The following is a 17,941-nucleotide window of genomic DNA, read 5'->3' on the forward strand; positions in this document are numbered from 1 at the left end:
AAGGAGAGGGGGGGGGAAACGGCGCAAGGAGAGGGGGGGGGAAAACGGTTGTGTGTATGTGGCATTATAGCAAAAAGTAAAAAAAAAAAAAATTGTCGCTCTTTTTTTTGTTTATAGCGCAAAAAATAAAATCCGCAGAGGTGATCAAAAACCACCAAAAGAAAGCTATTTGTGGGGGAAAAAAAAGGACATCAATTTTATTTGGAAACAACGTCGCATGACCGCGCAATTGTCAGTTAAAGCGACGCAGTGCTGAATCGCAAAAAATTCTCTGGTCTTTGGCCAGCCAAATGGTCCGGGGCTGAAGTGGTTAATTGAGGACACGTCCTCACCTCTGCGGGTCAATGTTCTTTACAGGAGATCCAACTCTCTCCAGGTATGAAAAGCAGCGAGGTGGGAAAATCCCGGAGTGCGTTCTCCTCTATTCAGACTCTAATCTCTTCTGTACGGGATATGAAAAGTTACTATAACAACACAGGAACACTCGGGAGCTGGCCTGCATGCAAACCAGCCGCCAATGTAGAGCAGAGCTGCATACCGCTGTGACAATATACCGGCCCTGAGCGCCGCCATCAGCCATGTCTGCCTGAGGGAAATAGGCTTTCTCCGATAACAGAGCCAGAGTCATAGCCTGCATAGTGGCACAGGGGGGGGGGAGGGGGATGGATATCACCCTTGCCAAGCAGCATATGGAGCAGTGATTGTCAACTTACGAGGTAAAGATGGCATCAAATGACAAAGGTCCATAAAATACACAGATGAGGGAGTTTGGGGTGGAGGAACTTGTCTGGCCAGCACAGAGTCCTGACCTCAACCTGGTAGAACATCTTTGGGATGAATTAGAGCCGAGACTGAGCCAGGCCTTCTCCTCCAACATCAGTGCCTGACCTCACAAATGCTCTTCATAGACACACTCCTAAACCTTGTGGACGGCCTTCCCAGAAGAGTTGAAGCTGTTATAGGTGCAAAGGGCGGGGCCAACTCAATATTGAACCCTACGGAGTAAGTTGCCATTAACCGCTTCCCGACCGCCGCATGTATATATACGTCGGCAGAATGGCACTTACAGGCACATTGGCGTACATGTACGTCCCTGCCTTTACGCGGGTCGGGGGTCCGATCAGGACCCCCCCCGCTACATGCGGCGGTCGGATTCCCTCGGAGAGCGATCCGGGACGACGGCGCGGCTATTCGTTTCTAGCCGCTCCGTCGCGATCGCTCCCTGGAGCTGAAGAACGGGGAGAGCCGTATGTAAACACGGCTTCCCCGTGCTTCACTGTGGCGGCTGCATCGATCGAGTGATCTCTTTTATAGGGATACTCGATCGATGACGTCAGTCCTACAGCCACACCCCCCTACAGTTGTAAACACACACTAGGTGAACCATAACTCCTACAGCGCCCCCTGTGGTTAACTCCCAAACTGCAACTGTCATTTTCACAATAAACAATGCATTTTTTGCTGTGAAAATGACAATGGTCCCAAAAATGTGTCAAAATTGTCCGAAGTGTCCGCCATAATGTCGCAGTCACGAAAAAATTCGCTGATCGCCGCCATTAGTAGTAAAAAAAAAAAAAATAATAAAAATGCAATAAAACTATCCCCTATTTTGTAAACGCTATACATTTTGCGCAAACCAATCGATAAACGCTTATTTTTACCAAAAATAGGTAGAAGAATACGTATCGGCCTAAACTGAGGAAAAAAATGTTTATATATGTTTTTGGGGGATATTTATTATAGCAAAAAGTAAAAAATATTGCATTTTTTTCAAAATTGTCGCTCTATTTTTGTTTATAGCGCAAAAAATAAAAAACGCAGAGGTGATCAAATACCACCAAAAGAAAGCTCTATTTGTGGGGAAAAAAGGACGCCAATTTTGTTTGGGAGCCACATCGCACGACCGCGCAATTGTCTGTTAAAGAGACGCAGTGCCGAATCGCAAAACCTGGCCTGGGCATTTAGCTGCCTAAAGGTCCGGGGCTTAAGTGGTTATTAGAGTAGAACAGCTGGTACTGGTACTCTTATAGGCAGTACAAGTGGGGAATCTAGACATTTTACCCAGGGCAAAGAATACATTTTTGCGCCCCCCCTTAACAAGATTAGGCAGAAGTGAGAAACTCCAAGGCCATAGCTGTTGAGTCAGCTGTCTGTCCCCTCCCCCATGCTCCTCTGCTCCCCCCAGTTGAGCACTGCGGGGAGGGAGAGGAGGTGAGCGCTGCGGGAAAGGAGAGACAAAGGAGCGGAGGGGGCGGTGGTCTGCTGTCACTGAAGCCGGCCCACTGAGCCATCGGCCCACCGGGAAACTCCCTGTAGTCCCAATGGCCAGTCCATCCCTGCTTTGGTCTGATGAGTCCAAACTTGAGATCTTTGGTTCCAACCCCCGTGTCTTTGTGCGACGCAGAAAAGGGGAACGGATGGACTCTACATGCCTGGTCCCCACCGTAAAACATGGTGGAGGAGGTGTGATGGTGTGGGGGTGCTTTGCTGGGGACACTGTTGGGGATTTAATCAAAATTGAAGGCATACTGAACCAGCATGGCTACCACAGCATCTTGCAGCGGCATGCTATTCCATCCATCAGGACAATGACCCCAAACACACCTCCAGGCGGGGGAAGGGCTATTTGACCAAGAAGGAGAGTGATGGGGTGCTGCGCCAGGTGACTACCTCTTGAAGCTCATCAAGAGAATGCCAAGAGTGTGCCAAGCAGTAATCAAAGCAAAAGGTGGCTACTTTGAAGAACCTAGAATATGAAATATATTTTCAGTTGTTTCACACTTTTTTGTTATGTATAATTCCACATGTGTTACTTCATAGTTTTCATGCCTTCAGTGTGAATCTACAATTTTCATAGTCATGAAAATAAAGAAAACTCTTTGAATGAGAAGGTGTGTCACACAGAAATGGATTGAATAAAATTTCAGCAAATTCTGGATGGTAACTTGATGCCATATGTGAAAAAGCTGAAGTTAAAGAGAGGATGGCTTCTACAAATGGATAATGATCCTAAACACACCTCAATATCCACGGAGGGATTACATCAAGAGACGTAAACTGAAGGTTTTGCCATGGCCTTCACAATCTCCTCAACATAATTGAAAATCTATGGATAGACCTTAAAAGAGCAGTGCGTGACAGACAGCCCAGAAATCTCAAAGAACTGGAAGACTTTTGTAAGGAAGAATGGGCAAACATACCTCAAACAAGAATTGAAAGACTCTTGGCTGGCTACAAAAAGCGTTTACAAGCTGTGATACTTGCCAAAGGGGGCAGTACAAGATATTAACTATACAGGGTGCCCAAACTTTTGCAGATGCCATTTTTTTTGTTTTCTGTAATTCTGAAAGTGTAAATGATGGAAATAAAATCTAACGTTTTTTGACATATTATAAGAATGTCTAATCTGTAATTTGATGCCTTTTGGAGATTTTTCCATCTTTCCTTGGCTTTGTTATGCACAATAATACAAATTTTTACCTGGGGTGCCCAAACTTTCGATCCCCACTGTACGTACATAATATTACCAAAAGTATTGGGACGCCAGCCTTTACACACACACACACACACACACACACACACACACATATATATATATATATATATATATATATATATATATATATATATATATATATATATATATATATATATATATATATATATATATATATATATATATATATATATATATATATATATATATATATATATATATATATATATATATATAATTTCTTGACCATTTTTCAGAGAATATGAAGAATGACACAAAAACTTTTCGTTCACTCATGGTTAGTGTTTGGCTGAAGCCATTTATTATCAATCAACGGAGTTTACTCTTTTTATATCATGACAGCAGAAACTACCCAAATGACCGATCAAAAGTTTACATACCCTGGTGATTTTGTCCTGATAACATGCACACAAGTTGACACAAAGGGGAATAAAGGATTTGTGGGGAAATTCATCATCAGAAAATTAAAAGTAATAATTTTTATTATTATATTATTTGTTATATTTATTGATTATATTATAATTTATGATTTTGAGTTTCAAATTTTATTATACCCGAGATGTCTACAGATTTAAGTGAGTTATTCCTAAGAATTACAGGCCTACAATATAAAACGCCAAATTTCCATGCAAAATAATGGTACCGCTTTCAGCACCTAAAATCTGAAATAATCATACCGTCAGGGGGGTTAAAGCGGTGGTTCCCCCTAAAACACATTTCTAACAATAGATTCGTAAGACCCGTTACACTGCGGGTAGGCTGGCTTTTTTTTTTTTCGTACATACCGAGATCTCGGCGTCTCGTCCCTTGGCGGTGGGCGTTCCTAGTTGATTGACGTTCCTCGGACGGGCGCATACGTGACGTCACGACTTTCCGACAGAAGCCGAACGTCATTGCGCAGGCGCCGTATAGTCGGCTCTATACGGCACCTGCGCAGCGACGTTCGGCTTCTTTCGGAAAGTCGTGACGTCACGTATGCGCCCGTCCGAGGAACGTCAATCAACTAGGAACGCCCACTGACAAGGGACGAGACGCCGAGATGTCGGTATGTACTAAAAAAAAAGCCAGCCTACCCGCAGTGTAACGGGTCTTACAAATCTATTGTTAGAAATGTGTTTTAGGGGGAACCACCCCTTTAAGAACTGGGGTATGTAAACTTTTGATCAGGGTAATTTGGGGAGTTTATGTTGCCATTATGATAAAAAAAAAAAAAAAAAAAAAAAAGAGTAAACACAGTTGATTGATAATAAATGGCTTCAGCCAAACACCAACCATGAGTGAAAGAAAACGTTTTTGTGTCATCATTCATATTCTCTGAAAAATTATAAATGTTGCCAGGGTATGTAAACTTATAAGCACAACTATAACTATATTTTATATATATATATAATTATTAACAAATTCAAAAACATACAAATACATAAAAATTTCCCTATAATGATATACAGTAGGTGAGCCCTGCACCCCTAAGAACGATGACAGTACAATATTCACCCCCCGTTGTGTCTGATCCCACCTTGTCTTCAGGTTGGGGAGAAGCCCCCCCATACATCGAATGACGAGACCCCCAGCTGAGTGTTAGCAGTCTGTCTCGGCCAAATGTCACTTTCATTTAATTACTGTAATAAAAATATATCTGCTGCCCCCTCTTCTCTTCCTCAGAGTATAATTAAGATGCAATTAAAGCCATAATTCTGCCGATGTTGGCGGCACAGGTTTCTGAAGGTAGGCAATTGGCAAAAAGTTTTCCCAGCTTGTCCGTTCGACAGAAGCCATTTTAAATGATCGATTTCTATGGGACTGCCACACACTGATGGAAGTTCTGCCGGTCCCAAATATCCATATGGCCAGCTTTAGTTGTAAAGAAATCTCCAGGAATCAGTAAATACAAGACAGGGGTTACAATCCTTCCCCACTCTATCCAAAATAATATTAATTATTATTAATAATAATAATAATAATAATAATAATAATAATAATAATAATAATAAAATAAAAAATACACAACACAACACACAAACACACACACACACACACACACACACACAATGTTTTGGCTGGAAATAAACTTCAAGAAATTAAGCAGGCCATAGATGAATGGAATCTCCACCAGTTGAGCAGGGACCATACCAGATGCGATCCATCTATGGGCAGGCTGGTTGTACTGAACTTGATCCATCAATAAACTTCAGCGCGACCAGCCTATCGGATATTTTGCATATGATTACTGCCAGCGGCTATAGCCACCAACAGAAATTATTGTGTTCTGCCGGCAAGGAAGGCTCCCCCCGTCAGCAGAACAAAATAGCGATGCGGGAGGGAATGTTCTGTCGACTGTGTAAAAAAATAAATATATAAATTTCCTGTAACCTGTGGTTGCAGGAAAATAAAATCACATCGTATAAGTCTTGCATTCAGGTGAAAAAACTCCTTGCAGTCTCGGGCCCCCCAGTTTTACTTACCCGAGCCATGAAACTCTGTGGGCGCAATCCCACGATGCTTAAGGCAGCTCTTCATTGGAGATTGATAGCAGCGCAGCCATTGGCTCCCGCTGCTGTCAATCAAATCAATGACACAGCGCGCCTGGGGCAGGCCGAGTGATACAGTCGGCCGTTATGGCCGCCGACTGTATCACACGGGAGCGCGCCCGCAAGCTCACCCCCTTGGGAGAGCGCTTCCTAGAAGGGGGTTAGCTCTTGCGCGGCAGAGCGGAGACAGCTGCCAAGTAACCTCAGAAGATGAGGATCGGGGACACTCTGTGCAAAACGCGCTGCACAGTGGAGGTAAGTATGGTATGTTTGTTATTTTAAAAAAAAAATCCTTTACAACCCCTTTAAGCTTAGCTAAGTTTTGACATGCCTTTCACTTTAAATGTTTTGTTTCTTTAACCAAGGAAAAAAAAAAAAATTATAATATATATATATATATATATATATATATATATATATATATATATATATATATATATATATATATATATATATATATATATATATATTATACACACACACACACACACACACACAAACACACACATATATTATATATATATATATATAACAGTTTACAAGATCAAAATATAAATAAATATTAATCTACTAATTATACTGCTCTTCAAAGAGAAGTCAAAGCACTTACCTCCGTTACAAAAAGTGTGCGTGGATCGATGATGTCCAGGAAGTGTCGAAATCTTCCATAAAATGTGCTCTGAGAGAGAAAAAAAATAAAAAAACATAACATTAGGTTGGCGCACTTCACCGATTCAGATCACCTGTCCTTGCAAACTACGGAACTCTGTACTCTTCGAGTACAAACTAGGGAAAAACTTTAATAAGGAACATTTAGAAATATAAAATTGTGTCCAAGCATTATCCTGATGAGATTTGGAGCACAATTCTGTGAGATCACTCCTGTGTTCTCCTTGTTGGAGAGGAAGCTGTAGCTGAGGACCTGCAGTTGAAGCATCTCCCTGCTTCCGTTCATTCTGTGGATCCGGGTTTCCTACTCCTCTTCTGCTGCCTCTTTTATATTTTCTCCCCAGACATCAGATAACCAGACATGAAGAGGGCCAGTTCTGACATGAGAAAGCAAAAGGCCTTCCTCTACCAAGATGGCCAATTCTATACAGAGATTGTAGAACAAGGCATGGAAAGTTAAAACGGAACGTCGCCCTAAAAAGGAAGTACCGTATTTGCCGGCGTATAAGGACGACTGGGCATATAAGACGACCCCCTAATTTTCCAGCCAAAATGTTGGTTTTGGGATAAACTTGCCGTATAAGACTACCCCCTTCCTACTAGTCATGCCTCGCCTCACGGTGCCACCATTACATGCCAGACTGTGCCCAAAAACATGCCAGACTGTGCCCCATTACATGCCAGACTGTGCCCCATTACATGCCAGACTCGCTGTGCCCTTACCTTATCATGCAGAATCGCGGCCGTACGTTTTTTTCAAAAGCCGCGCCTCCTACGTCTTCTGTTCCATGATAGGCGGAACACTCAGCTTCCCAGGAGGCACTGTGTTCAGTGTTCGCCTATCACGGAGGCCCTCTCGTCCGAGGACGAGAGGGCCTCCGTGATAGGCGGACACTAAACGCAGGACGAGAGGGCCTCCGTGATAGGCGGACACTAAACGCAGGACGAGAGGGCCTCCGTGATAGGCGGACACTAAACGCAGGACGAGAGGGCCTCCGTGATAGGCGGACACTAAACGCAGGACGAGAGGGCCTCCGTGATAGGCGGACACTAAACACAGTGTCTCCTGGGAAGCTTAGTGTTCTGCCTATCACGAAACAGAAGAAGTAGGAGGCGCGGCTTTGAAAAATGGACGCCCGCGATTCTGCATGTCTTAGGATAAGGTAAGGGATGTTAGGTTACCGGCGTATAAGACAACCCTCGACTTTTAAGAAGATTTTAAGGGGTTAAAAAGTCGTCTTATACGCCGGAAAATACGGTAGCAATTTAACATCTACTTATTCCCCCCTCCCTTCCCACTTTTTTTTTTTTGAGAGTGGGTATCTAGTTTTAGCTTTAGCAAGTACCGGCTCCCACTTACAGTCTGCCTACTGACTGGGCGATCTCCCCGCTTTCGTTGCCCAAAACCTTCTGGGACGCGTCACACGGTACCACGTGAACGCTCTGACCAATTGATCAATCACAGTAGATCACATGACAGTTGTAAGCAATTGATGGCTTACCTTTCGTGTCAGCTATTGTACACAACTGTGTTGCTAGCTGTGATTGGTCACAGTAATCACATGGTACAGACTAGGCTAATCACAGCCCCTCTGTACCTGAAAATGTGGAAATCTTCTATATAATGTGCTTTGACCAATCACAACAAAAAAGACCCGGAATCAGTTTCGTTCAGGAAAAATGGTTGTTTACACAGTACCAGTAAAATCCAGTTACCGTATATAGCGTATTTATTGGCGTATAACACGCACAGGCGTATAACACGCACCCTAACTTTAAGATGGAAGTTTTAGGAAAAAAACTTTCCACAGCCCCCTGCGTATAACACACAGGCACAGTTTGCCCTCTATTTTCAGGGTAAAAAAGTGAGTGTTATACGCCAATAAATACAGTACTCGAGTATAAGCCGAGTTTTTCAGCCCTTTTTTTAGGGCTCAAAATACCCCTCTCGGCTTATACTCGAGTCAGTGTACCTTGGGTGTCCATTTTTTGTGTTCAGTGTTCCGTCTATCGCGGACGTTCTTTCATCCTTGGACTCAGTTTCCCAGCAGACACTGGCCCGGATTCAGATACATTTTCGTATCTATCGGTGGGCGCAGCGTATCTCAGATACACTACGCCGCCGTAACTTAGGGCGCAAGTTCCGTATTCAGAAAGAACTTGCGCCCTAAGTTACGGCGGCGTAGTGTACATGTGTCGGCGTAAGCCCGCCTAATTCAAATGTGGATGATGTGGGCGTATTTTATGTAAATTACTTGTGACCCCACGTAATTGACATTTCTTACGAACGCCGCATGCGCCGTCCGTGAACGTTTCCAAGTGCGCATGCTCCAAATTACGCCGCAAACTGTCAATGCTTTCGACGTGAACGTAACTTACGTACAGCCCTATTCGCGAACGACTTACGCAAACGACGTAATCGATGGACAATTCGACGCTGGCCCGACGTCCATACTTAACATAGGATACGCCTCATATACCAGGGGTAACTTTACGCCGGAAAAAGCCTTACGTAAACGACGTAAAAAGATGCGCCGGGCGGACGTACGTTTCTGAATCGGCGTATCTACCTAATTTGCATATTCCTCGCGTAAATCGACGGAAGCGTCACCTAGCAGCCAGCGTAAATATGCAACAAAGATACGACGGCGTAAGAGACTTACGCCAGTCAGATCTTAGCTAAATTCCGGCGTATCTTGTTTTCTGAAAACAGAAAAAAGATACGCCGGAGCATCCTAGAAGTTACGCGGCGTATTAATAGATACGCCATCGTAACTTCTTTCTGAATCTGGCCCACTGTGTTCAGCCTATCACGGACCTTCTCTTTTCCGAGGATGAAAGAACGTCCATGATTGGCTGAACACAGTGTCTGCTGGAAAACGGAGTCCGAGGATGAAAGAACGTCCGTGATTGGCGGAACACTGAACACAGTGTCAAACGCCCATCACGGAACGGGACAGGACCAGGAATTTCAGGTGCGCTGCAATGTGCACAGTGAGGTTGCAATGGGCACAGTGAGGTAATAATGGGCACAGTGAAGTAATGGACACAGTGAGGTTGCAATGGGCACAGTGAAGTAATAATGGGCACAGTGAAGTAATGGACACCTGAGGTTGCAATGGGCACAGTGAGGTAATAATGGGCACAGTGAAGTAATGGACACAGTGAGGCAATAATGGGCACAGTGAGGCAATAATGGGCACAGTGAGGTAATAATGGGCACAGTAAGGCGTGCAAATGGGCATTGTTGACCCTCTTTTCTGCTTACAGTAGCTGCTGCATTCTCACCCTAGGCTTATACTTGAGTCAATAAGTTTTCCCAGTTTTTGTGGTAAAATTAGGGCCTCGGGTTATACTCGAGTATATACGGTATATAAGCATACCTCCCAACTGTCACTGATTTTGAGGGACTGTCCCTGATTTTGGAAAAAAGTCCCTCTGTCCCTCTTTGCTCCTCATTTGTCCCTCATGTTGGTCTGATCTACAGAGTTCTATATAAAATGCACTATTTATCTTTCAAAAAGTGTTTCCAGGCGCTAAACTTTTCATTCAATTTCCAAATGGTTGTATTTGTAAATTTCAAAAGCCGATATAAAAAGGAATAGTAGTTGTAAAAAACAAACAAACAAACACACACACACCTTTTGGGTTTAACTACTTGCCGACCTGCCACCGTCATTCTACGGCGGAAGGTTGGCTCTCCTGCGCAAGAGCCCGTAGCTCTACGTTGGCTCTCTCGCAGGTAACAAGGGGCGCGCGCCATTACTAGTAAAAATATATATATATATATATATAAATAAAAATGCCATAAAAATACCCCCTATTTTGTAAACGCTATAACTTTTGCGCAAACCAATCAATAAACGCTTATTGTGATTTTTTTTGACGAAAAATATGTAGAAGAATACGTATCGGCCTAAACTGAGGAAAAAATATGTTTTTTTATATATTTTTGGGGGATATTTATTATAGCAAAAAGTAAAAAATATTATTTTTTTTGAAAATTGTAGCTCTATTTTTGTTTATAGCGCAAAAACTAAAAACCGCAGATGCGATTAAATTCCACCAAAAGAAAGCTCTATTTGTGGGGAAAAAAAGGACGCCAATTTTGTTTGGGAGCCACGTCGCACGACCGCGCAATTGTCAGTTAAAGCGACGCAGTGCCGAATCGCAAAAAGTACTCTGGTCTTTGACCAGCAATATGGTTCGGGGGTTAAGTGGTTAACTGATATTTTTGTATTGATAATCACAATGTGCAAGAAAAATGTAATCCTGATCACTTCCCCAGAGTAGTACAGTGGGTTTTAGATTGGTATGAATTTATACACGTATGACGCTTTTGTTCTGGTCCCGGAGGAATGACTTGGAAAGCACTGATCTTGTAGAATGTGAAATACAGCTTTGTATATGGTGCAGTCAGAACACATCAGGGAAGCGGTAATGCGGCGAGTCTTATAGCCGTATCGCGGTCAGGCTTCCATAAGGTGGAAAATCACATTAGGCCCTGGAGACGCTGAATCGGAACGATGCTGTTGTGTTCAGCATACGCGCCGGTCTACAAGCCAGGAGTACAGCTGGGGGACGTTTACAGGTTACATCAGGCGTAGCCATCAATCTGACCTGATTTCCGGAAATAGTAACACTCGGCTCTGCGCATAGAACATCAACCTGCATTCCACCGCTGCTTCTGTAGTGTATGCGAACAAAGGCACCGCTTGCTGCTGCTATGACACCATATCTAATACTTCACTTCTGAAGCTACAACATTTCTTAAAAGTGAAGGAAATCCCCTCATAGGCCCCGTACACACGAGGAGACATGTCCGCGGACCGTTTTCATCGGACATGTCTCCTGGGAGCTTTTGGTCTGATGTGTGTACACACCATCAGACCAAAATTCCCGCGGATGGAGAACGCGGTGACGTAGAAGACACCGACGTTCTCAAACACGGAAGTGCAAAGCTTCCACGCATGCGTCTAATCAATTTGACGCATGCGCGGGATTTCGGGACGCTGGTTACACATCATAACCAGCGACCATGTCCAATTAGGTGTACTAACCATCGGACAAGTTTCTTAGCTTGCCAAGAAACTTTTGTCCGCTGGAAACCTGTCCGCTAGGCCGTACACACGGTCGGACATGTCCGCGGAAACTGGTCCACGGACCAGTTTCAGCGGACATGTTCGACCGTGTGTACGCGGCCTTAGGCTAGCTATGCATGCTTAGATTACCCCATCCACACTAAACAGCGTGGATGGCCATTGTATAGAGACAACCATGACACCTCTGGCTGCCTGAATACCCGAAAAGTGATGGCACCTGATAGGATACAGTCATGGTTCAAGTGACATTTTCACAACCAATCTTTTAACCGATTGTCAACAACAGAGAGAATAGAGAGAGAAAGAATAGAGAGAGAATAGAGAGAGAGAGAGAATAGAGAGAGAGAGAGAATATAGAGAGAGAGAATAGAGAGAGAGAGAGAGAAAGAATAGAGAGAGAGAGAGAAAGAATAGAGAGAGAGAGAGAAAGAATAGAGAGAGAGAGAGAGAAAGAATAGAGAGAGAGAGAGAAAGAATAGAGAGAGAGAGAGAAAGAATAGAGAGAGAGAGAGAGAAAGAATAGAGAGAGAGAGAGAGAAAGAATAGAGAGAGAGAGAGAGAGAGAAAGAATAGAGAGAGAGAGAGAGAGAGAAAGAATAGAGAGAGAGAGAGAGAGAGAAAGAATAGAGAGAGAGAGAGAAAGAATAGAGAGAGAGAGAGAAAGAGAGAAGAGAGAGAGAGAGAGAGAGAGAGAGAGAGAGAGAGAGAGAGAATAGAGAGAGAGAGAGAGAGAGAGAGAATAGAGAGAGAGAGAGAGAGAGAATAGAGAGAGAGAGATAGAGAGAGAGAGAGAGAGAATAGAGAGAGAGAGATAGAGAGAAAGAATAGAGAGAGATAGAGAGAGAGAATAGAGAGAGAGAGATAGAGAGAAAGAATAGAGAGAGAGAGAGAGAGAATAGAGAGAGAGAGATAGAGAGAGAGAAGAGAGAGAGAGATAGAGAGAAAGAATAGAGAGAGAGAGAGAGAGAGAAAGAATAGAGAGAGAGAGAGAGAGAGAGAGAGAGAGAGAGAGAGAGAGAATAGAGAGAGAGAATAGAGAGAAAGAAAGAAAGAAAGAAAGAAAGAAAGAAAGAAAGAAAGAAAGAAAGAAAGAAAGAAAGAAAGAAAGAAAGAAAACTGGGATGTCATTAAAGTTCAGTTCACGGCAGTCGTCCCAAAACTTTGGACAATATGGTGCATGTTGAAGCCTTGTCTTTAGGGTGACCACATTTCCAAACTACCATTCAGGGACACCCTCCCTTCCCAAAAATCAGCTTGTGCTGTAACGAATCACAGCACAGTGATTGGACACAAGAGGCGGGATTGATGGTTTCTCCAATCACAAGCAGGGGGCGGGATTGTGCTCCTCCAGACATTCCCGGCCAGGACAAGTACTGTCAGTGAGTAAAGTGGTGATGTGGCGGCTTTTTTGGGGGCATATAATTGGCCCAGGGGGTGGCTGTGTCAGTTTCATTTCGGGACACTGTATTGTCCTGGAATGAAGGTGCCCGGGACAGACCTGCAAAATGCGAGACTGTCCCGGGCAATGCAAGACGGTCCCAGGCAATCCGGGACACGTGGTCACCCTACTTGTCTTACTGAAGAGCTAAGCTGTCTGTGGAGGATGCGTATTCAGCAGGCGACCATACTGGCCATACAGAGTGAGGTCTAAAAGGAGGTATGTCGATGCTTAAGGCAGTGCTTGAAAACAGGAACAACTGGCATTCACAATAAATAAGAAAAAGGCAGCAAGGAAGGTTGGCTCACGTTGTCAAAGACAAGCAGAAAACAGCAGCTGTTATCAGATTGATGGCAATGGGCAACCAAGGAACATTCCCCACCCCCCATCCTACATACACAGCCCTTTGGATAGAATGGTCCCTGAGACAGCCACAAATCACTTTGGATATAAAAGGGTTAACACGTCATCAACATATTGCACCCAGCACTGGTGTGTGTGCGTAGGTGGGACGGCTGCGCTATTACATTCTTATATTTTTACGCTCCTGAACGATTATTTCATCAACACAGATGAAATGTAAATGATTAAAGATAATGCAACATATTTCGCACTCCTAATCGAGCAGCTTGAAATGAACACTTTGATCCGCGTCCAAAAAACCCACCGCCGAGTTTTACTTCCTATTCTCCCAAGTGCAGGAGAGGAGTCTGTACAACTCTGCAAGACTGGAGAGGAGATTTATTTAAAGTGTAACTAAATAAAAAATTCATAGAATAGTAGCTTAACTCCTCACTTTTTCCAGTGGTGGGCTTCCATTTTCCTTCTTCTTCACATCAAAATGCTAGTTTCTTTATCATCGGTCTTAGGGTGACAACGCACTCCAAATCAGGGGTGGTAAATTCGAATTCATCGAGGGCCGCATCAGCAGTGTGGTTGCCCTCAAAGGGCCAGTTGTATACGAGTCGCACTACATACAGAATGCAGAGTTCAGGATTACGCTACGTACACAGTGCAGGAATTAAGGGGTACGCACAGACCCCCATTACATCAGAGTCCGCACAGACCCCCATTACATCAGACCCTGCACAGACCCCCATTACATCAGACCCCGCACAGACCCCCATTACATCAGAGTCCACACAGAGCACCATTACATCAGAGTCCGCACAGAGCACCATTACATCAGAGTCTGCACAGACCCCGCACAGACCCCCATTACATCAGAGTCCGCACAGACCCCCATTACATCAGAGTCTGCACAGACCCCCATTACATCACAGTCCGCACAGACCCCCATTACATCACAGTCCGCACAGACCCCCTTGTAATGCTGTGAACTCGGATGTAAAGGGGGAACTCTGATGCAAGGGGGGCTCTGCCCACCAAAGCCCCCCTCTTGCACCAGAGTCCACAGAGCACCCCTTAAATTAATTTAATATATACAATGGGAGGTGGGAGAGGGTAAGCTTACTCACCACAGGATGGAGGGTCAGGGGCGGGCTGCCTGCATCTTCCTTCACATTTTCCCGGGGATGTGTGAGCGGGGAAGACACAGGGGGTGTGGGCGTGCCACACAGTGTAGAGAGGCGGGAAGGAGGAGGAGCAGTGTCCGAGCTGAACTGTCAGCGTGGATTCTGAGGCTGAGCTGTGTGTGAGAGAGACACACAGCTCAGCCAATCAGCCGCGCCAAAACCCGGAGATGACACAGGCGCGGCCGCATAGCGGTAGGTGAGCGGCAGCCGCGACCTGTGTCCAGGCCGTGGGCGCCGCTTACCTCCCGCGGTGCGGCCTGAGCGGGCGGCACTGGCACAAGCGGTCGAGGCTGGCGGGCCACATGACAAGGCTTGGCGGCCAAACTTGGCCCGCGGGCCTTGTGTTTGCCACCCCTGCTCTAAATAGTTCCCGAAAGCAGCATAGACACCGTAGGGTGCAAGCTCCCTGTGGACTGCAAGCGGACGTCCCAAGGCACAGAACGCCATTACATAAAGCTGGGAAACCACAGCATTATGGCACGTCCACTTAATCCCCTTTGGGATTAATGAATCACTCGGAATCGGAGACATGCACCTTCGCAAGTGGGCGAGTAAGGTGGCCGGGCACAATGCCAATAAGTATTGGGTATTGGTAAAGGAATGTTCCATCTATCCCGGCCCTGTAATTAGCAGGAAAAAGCAGCCTCAGCTTATTCCATCCAAGCAACGTCTCCAACACGTTTCACCCTGCCCTGGGACTTAATCATGGTCTTCTATGATTACACCCTGTGAGCAAGGCGAAACTCGTTGGTGGCATGGCTTGGATGGAGTGAGCCGAGGCTGCTTTTACCTGCTAATTACACAGCCGAGATAGGTGTAGGGCAGCTGAAACATTCCTTTACCTCTACAGCAGGGGTTTCAAACTGGCGGCCCTCCAGCTGTTGCAGAACTACAAGTCCCATGAGGCATTGCAAGGCTGACAGTTACAAGCATGACTTCCACAGGCAGAGTCATGATGGAACTTATAGTTCTGGAACCGCTGGAGGGCCATCAGTTTGAGACCCCCTGATCTACAGCATGCTTTGAGTCAGGACGGACTTACTCCCAGGCCGCACCCCCATAGCGGAATCCACCTTATGAGACTACAGTAGCCTGAGCGGGGGCCCCTAAGCTACATTCAGAGTCACAGTATTGGGGTATTGCCTAATAGATGAAGAAGTGTTTACGTACGTATGTATAGATCCGTTCAGTTCAGCCTTCTCCTACGTTCATCAATTCTAAGGACCAGCTCTCTGGGCGCCATGTCCGATACCCTGGAAAGCCTTTTTCCATAGAATTTTCTAGTTTTTTTTACAAAGCAGGTAGCTAGGACTGCAATAAAAGAAAGTATACAAAAAGTAAAACCACAAAAAAGTACACCGGATGTATACTTGTTCCTCCTCTGGGGCACAAGACTCCTGACTGGGACTGAGGGCATTAGTGGTCCACCTGGCCAAAACCAGATGGACGCTGACCCTGATCACCCAGGACGCAAGACTACTGATGAGGACTGGTGTACTGATGAGGACTTGCTGGGCAAGTACACATTCCTGGGGATGGGGAAGTGGACCATGGGGAAGTGGTAAAGGAAGTCTTGCTGGGTAAGTACACATTCCTGGGGATGGGGCAGTGGACCACGGGGAATTGGTAAAGAAGTCTTGCTGGGTAAGTACATATTCCTGGGGGTAAGGCAGTGGACCATGGGGAAGGAGTAAGGAAGTCTTGCTGGGTAAGCACACATTCCAGAGGATGAGGCAGTGGACCACGCAGAAGGAGTAAGGAAGTCTTGTTGGGTAAGTACACATGTCTGGGGATGAGGCAGTGGACTATGGGGAATGAGTAAGGAAGTCTTGCTGGGGATAAGGCAGTGGACCATAGGGAAGGAGTAAGGAAGTCTTGCTGGGTAAGCACACATTCCTGGGGATGGGGCAGTGGACCATGGGGAAGGAGTAGGAAGTCTTGCTGGGGATAAGGCAGTGGACCATAGGGAAGGAGTAAGGAAGTCTTGCTGGGTAAGCACACATTCCTGGGGATGGGGCAGTGGACCATGGGGAAGGAGTAGGAAGTCTTGCTGGTGATAAGGCAGTGGACCATAGGGAAGGAGTAAGGAAGTCTTGCTGGGCAAGTACACATTCCTGGGGATGAGGAAGAGGACCATGGGGAAGTGGTAAAGGAAGTCTTGCTGGGTAAGTACACATTCCTGGGGATGGGGCAGTGGACCATGGGGAATTGGTAAAGAAGTCTTGCTGGGTAAGTATATATTCCTGGGGGTAAGGCAGTGGACCACGGGGAAGGAGTAAGGAAGTCTTGCTGGGTAAGTACACATTCCTGGGGGTAAGGCAGTGGACCATGGGGAAGGAGTAAGGAAGTCTTGCTGGGTAAGCACACATTCCAGAGGATGAGGCAGTGGACCACGCAAAAGGAGTAAGGAAGTCTTGTTGGGTAAGTACACATGTCTGGGGATGAGGCAGTGGACTATGGGGAAGGAGTAAGGAAGTCTTGTTGGGCAAAGACACATGTCTGGGGATGAGGCAGTGGACTATGGGGGAAGGAGTAAGGAAGTCTTGCTGGGGATAAGGCAGTGGACCATAGGGAAGAAGTAAGGAAGTCTTGCTGGGTAAGCACACATTCCTGGGGATGAGGCAGTGGACCATGGGGAAGGAGTAAGGAAGTCTTGCTGGGGATAAGGCAGTGGACCATAGGGAAGGAGTAAGGAAGTCTTGCTGGGCAAGTACACATGTCTGGGGATGAGGCAGTGGACTATGGGGAAGGAGTAAGGAAGTCTTGCTGGGGATAAGGCAGTGGACCATAGGGAAGGAGTAAGGAAGTCTTGCTGGGTAAGCACACATTCCTGGGGATGGGGCAGTGGACCATGGGGAAGGAGTAGGAAGTCTTGCTGGGGATAAGGCAGTGGACCATAGGGAAGGAGTAAGGAAGTCTTGCTGGGTAAGCACACATTTCTGGGGATGGGGCAGTGGACCATGGGGAAGGAGTAGGAAGTCTTGCTGGTGATAAGGCAGTGGACCATAGGGAAGGAGTAAGGAAGTCTTGCTGGGCAAGTACACATTCCTGGGGATGAGGAAGAGGACCATGGGGAAGTGGTAAAGGAAGTCTTGCTGGGTAAGTACACATTCCTGGGGATGGGGCAGTGGACCATGGGGAATTGGTAAAGA

General features: G+C 45.6%; 1 protein-coding gene across 2 annotated transcripts in view; it reads right to left on the bottom strand.

The window, feature by feature from the left end:
- Positions 1-17,941, bottom strand: part of SFXN5 (sideroflexin 5) — a 354,774-nt gene that overhangs the window by 316,960 nt on the left and 19,873 nt on the right. For both annotated transcript variants that reach the window (XM_040335556.1, XM_040335557.1), the window contains exon 2: positions 6,656-6,724. In XM_040335556.1, coding sequence (XP_040191490.1) covers positions 6,656-6,724 — 69 coding nt within the window. The remainder of the gene's footprint in view (positions 1-6,655; positions 6,725-17,941) is intronic.

Source organism: Rana temporaria, chromosome 1 (assembly GCF_905171775.1).
Source record: "Rana temporaria chromosome 1, aRanTem1.1, whole genome shotgun sequence".
In the NCBI taxonomy this organism is placed as follows: domain Eukaryota; kingdom Metazoa; phylum Chordata; class Amphibia; order Anura; family Ranidae; genus Rana; species Rana temporaria.